This window comes from Phaethon lepturus, unplaced genomic scaffold (assembly GCF_000687285.1).
Source record: "Phaethon lepturus isolate BGI_N335 unplaced genomic scaffold, ASM68728v1 scaffold40662, whole genome shotgun sequence".
In the NCBI taxonomy this organism is placed as follows: domain Eukaryota; kingdom Metazoa; phylum Chordata; class Aves; order Phaethontiformes; family Phaethontidae; genus Phaethon; species Phaethon lepturus.
Genome location: NW_010523439.1, coordinates 25,748 through 30,044, shown reverse-complemented (window position 1 = coordinate 30,044; position 4,297 = coordinate 25,748). Strand labels below are relative to the sequence as shown.

At 35.9% G+C, this 4,297-nt stretch overlaps 1 protein-coding gene across 2 annotated transcripts in view; it reads left to right on the top strand.

The window, feature by feature from the left end:
• Positions 1-4,297, top strand: part of RAB2A (RAB2A, member RAS oncogene family) — a 31,405-nt gene that overhangs the window by 6,847 nt on the left and 20,261 nt on the right. For both annotated transcript variants that reach the window (XM_010282122.1, XM_010282120.1), the window contains exon 3: positions 2,911-2,993. In XM_010282122.1, the coding sequence (XP_010280424.1) occupies positions 2,911-2,993 (83 nt within the window). The remainder of the gene's footprint in view (positions 1-2,910; positions 2,994-4,297) is intronic.

The window sequence follows — 4,297 nt, the reverse complement described above, 5'->3', positions numbered from 1 at the left end:
TTGGTGGCTGCTGCCACAACTGTTCCCCATGCCCTGCCCCACACACACTGAGCACTGGCACAGGTTGCCTATAGAGGTTGTGGAGTCTCCATCTTTGGAGATTTTCAAAAGCCATCTGGACATGGACCTGGGCAGCCTGCTCTTGAGTGGCCCTGTTGAGCCAGGGGCGTTGGAAGAGGTGACCTCCAGAGGTCCATTCCTACCTCAACCATTCCGTGATTCTATGAAAAAAGCTTCTTAATATGGAAGGGGGAAAAAAAAAAAAAAAGGAATTGCTGGGTTTTGGGGGAACATGGAAGGGATGGTAAGAACAGTGTTAATTCCACTTGGAATTAGGGCTTTTCTCTGGTATCAAAACTGTATCTAATTTATACTGAGCTTTCATACTGCTACTTCTATCTGTTGCTGCTTGTAGCAAGTAGCTAAACTTGAGTTGGTCCTACTTTGCAAGACTGATAAAGTACAACTATAACACTTGTGTTTTTTTAAAAAGTTGGTTTTGGCTAATAGCCTACACTTTTTTTGGTTTTGTCTTTGAAATAACTTGTCCCCCTTGAGGGGGTGGGTATGCAGAGAGCAAATTGTCAGATGAAAAATGCTTAAAGTAACAATGATACTAAAAGCCGTGGAGAATACTCTACATGCCTCACTGCTATATTGACCTTCTGGATATCTCATTCAGAATGATACTGTTAAAATAGAAAGTAAATGATATAGCTAAGGTGTTTCTTATTATTTTATAATATATATAGCGTAAACATCATGGAGTTTCTTTAGAGAAACTCAATTTTCTTCTGTTTAGAATGAAAGGGAATTCAGTTTGTGTTGTCTGTTGGTATTTGTAAGCATAAATTAATTATTTCTATAGGGAAGATTGTGACTTTGGTGAAGAAGGGGTAACATTTTCCACCCTCTCCCTAGTCTTTCCTTCAGGAAGAAATATTTAAATTTCATCATGGGCAAGTGAGACATAATTTAAAATGTTACAGTGTTTTCACGATTTAGATACTGAACTTTTGTAAGTCATTCTTGTAAAAACTAAGAATTTTTACGTTCTTGTAAGATCTGCTAGAGCCTCTGACAATCTTGGTTGACCATGATTAATTTACTCGGGGAGACAAACAATTTCATGTGTCAGGGTGGAATTTATGGAGGTGAAACAGGCAATCTTAATGTGTTATGAAGTGGATTTTGCCTGTATGATTTTAGGCAATACATGGAATAGGGTGGTAACAACAACTTGTCTGTTGTCTAGTTAGGAGGAAAATGTGTTATGCATCTACCGTGCACTTGAGCTACTCTCCACACCAAGAAAAAATTGTAGAGCTTTAGCGGAGCTTCTGGGTAGGGAACCAAGTACTGTCCTAAAAACTTGGGGTTTTTATTATTCCTTGGTGCATTCTAGGAGATTATCTGTGTTCTATATAATAATGTTAAGTAAACTATTACCTTAGTTTACGTAAAGATGCACTTGGACCCCTAGCCAAGTGCATATGCTAGTGTATTCTAATCGTGTTGAAACTATTAAATACGTTGTCTTTTGTAACTTTTTCCACTGGAATGGCTAAGATAAAGTGCATTCTTAAACTGAAGTAACTGATTATTCTGGAAGATAAGGATGCTTTCTGAAGACTGAATATGTTGAAACTTGTGCCCACTGTTCTTCCTCGGTGACGGAACCTAGATCAAGTTCTCCTTGAATTCAAGAAGACCTTATGTTAAGAAAGTACATTATCTGTGAGAAGAGATAGTTCTCTGTTCACTGGTTTTGTAGGTAGGGCTGAAGGGTAGCTTGTATGTGATAAATATTTAATTCTTGCTTTCCATCGTTTTAAATCAGGGTAACTTCCTATAGTTCTGCAGATAACTCTCTTACTGCATATAAGGGGGGGGTCAGCATTAATATTAGTATTTCTTAGTCGTGTTCTGTGTTATCTTTGAGTTATGCTAAACCTTCTGTTACTACTTAAATATTAGAAGTAAATGTTTCTTCTAACAATTGTCAGGTGCTAGATAGAACTTCTGAAAAACATAAGCATGGGGAGCTCAAGGTCTGCAACTAAGAATATTTATTTTTCAGGGCTGTTTTCTTTTGAGCATGTTCTTTTAAGTGCTGAGATTTTTACAGAGTACTTTTCTGTGAGAACTATCTAATTTATGTAGGATCTCTGAAGTTTTTCACCAATGCATATGAAGATAACTCTTGTATCCTGTAGCTGTTTGACAAGCATTATTTATCATATACAGAGGAAATGGATTAACTGTGGAGCAGAATTGTGTAAAATTGAATTCAGAACCATTTTCTGTTTTTTCATAATAAAATGATTACTGAAAGAATTCCATCTGAAGACTGTTGAAAGCTGGCTGCTGTTTATGATATAACGGATAAAATCTGCATCATTGGCCTTCCAACAACCTTTACACCAGCAGATGGTGGGCGTAAAGATGTCATTCATCATTTATTTACAATGGACTTTATTTATTCTAGTGTCAACAGCTGCCCCAGGGAGCAGGTTATTGAATTCAAATGTGAAGCTCTGGGTTATTTGCTTCCTTTCAAATTTGTCTTCAGAGCTTAGTTGCTAGGAGTCCATTCTGTGCTCTAATAATGATTCATGTATTGTGAAGCCATTCAGTAAATTGGGTTGTCAGGGATTGCCAAAAAAGGTTTAGAGGTCTTGTCTGATTTTTTTTTTTTTTTTTTTTTAAACAGTGCTGTGCTGTAGTTGGTGTCTTTTCCTTATGTGCCCTCTCTTGGTAGTGTTAGAGATGTTGTCCCCTCTCTGATTTCCCCGCTATATTCCTTGTCCCTGTCCTCTCAAAAGTAGGATTCTGTGATTCTACATTTGTGGTTTTCAGCACCAAAAAATAAATTTGAGATATGAAATAATGAAACTTTGTCTTCTACAGGCAGGGCAGGAGTCCTTCCGTTCCATTACAAGGTCATACTACAGAGGGGCAGCAGGGGCTTTACTAGTGTATGACATTACAAGGTGAGAATACTGAGGACATACAACTGGATTAAAATTATATGTCTTTGTAGAATTGTGCTGTGGTATATAGCAGTGTTAAAATGTCTAATGTAGTTTCGCTTTTTGTATAGGTATTGGTAATCTAATGTTTTGCCAACTTCCCTTAAGTGCTCAAAATCAAAATATAGCCTATGTAACCTACATACTTCAAATTTTCTCTGTATAGTGGTTGAGAAGAAGTATATGTAAAGTCTCAGGAAGAATGAAAAAAAAAATATTATAAACCATCAGCCTCTGGATTGCCTTTATTGAGAAAGACCTTAACATATTTCATTAATTCCTTTCTAGTATTTTTATTAATTTTTCTTTAATTATAGCAGATTTTTTACTAAAGTGCCATTCTGCAAAGGAGTGAAATAGTAAAACATCAAAGTCTGGTTACATAAAAATACCAGGAAACTTCTACCATTGCTCTGTTTATGAGGTTAGGAAAATACAGGTCTGTGTGTGACTTTTTTTTTTTTTTTTTTTTTTGGTAGCAGCTGTTCAGAAGTGACTAAGGTTTTCCTGCTATATTGGCTAAAGTCTCTATACAACTTGTTATCTGCAAAACTGTGGGTGCTGTGACTGGTTTATAAAAATGTTCAGGCTCCAAAATCCTATTAGGGTGTGTGTCTCTCTTTGTGGATCTTGAGTCTTGTTGCTGAATTAAGCAACAACTTTTACTAGAGATTTCCTAGACGTTTTTCCTTTTGTTCACCATTTATTTTTTAAATATCAGCAAGCAACATGTTCTTTCCATTGGATTTCCAGCAAATGAATCTTTGATTCATAAATAGATGGGTTTACTCTTGTGAAATCTTAAACACACTTTACAAGCATGTGATTTAATATTTAGTGTACACATTCTGTAAAATCTCTAACATGCCATATTTGTGTACCTTACTTTAAAAGACTTCGCTGCTAAATTCATTATTCCATTTATAAACTCACAGAAAATTGTCAACTGTTTTCTGCCTTCAGTGGGACAAATATTACTATATGACTATGTGATTATTTGTACTGTTGTTTGAATTGTTTGAAGCTGTTAGGGACTCCTAAAGTTCTGTTCAGCAGATTTTATGTGTATATAAAATGGCAGATTCTTACAGCAATAAGAATCCTCTTTACTCTTTGTAGCAAGCATGTTTTCAATTACTTTTTAGGCAAAGTTCATTAATGCTCCTTGTTTACTAAATTTTTGTTCACCTATTCTCCTTCTCACAAAGGGAGCTAGCTTTTATCCCTGGAGCATGTGTACTAATAAACGAGTTGGTTAGTCATGT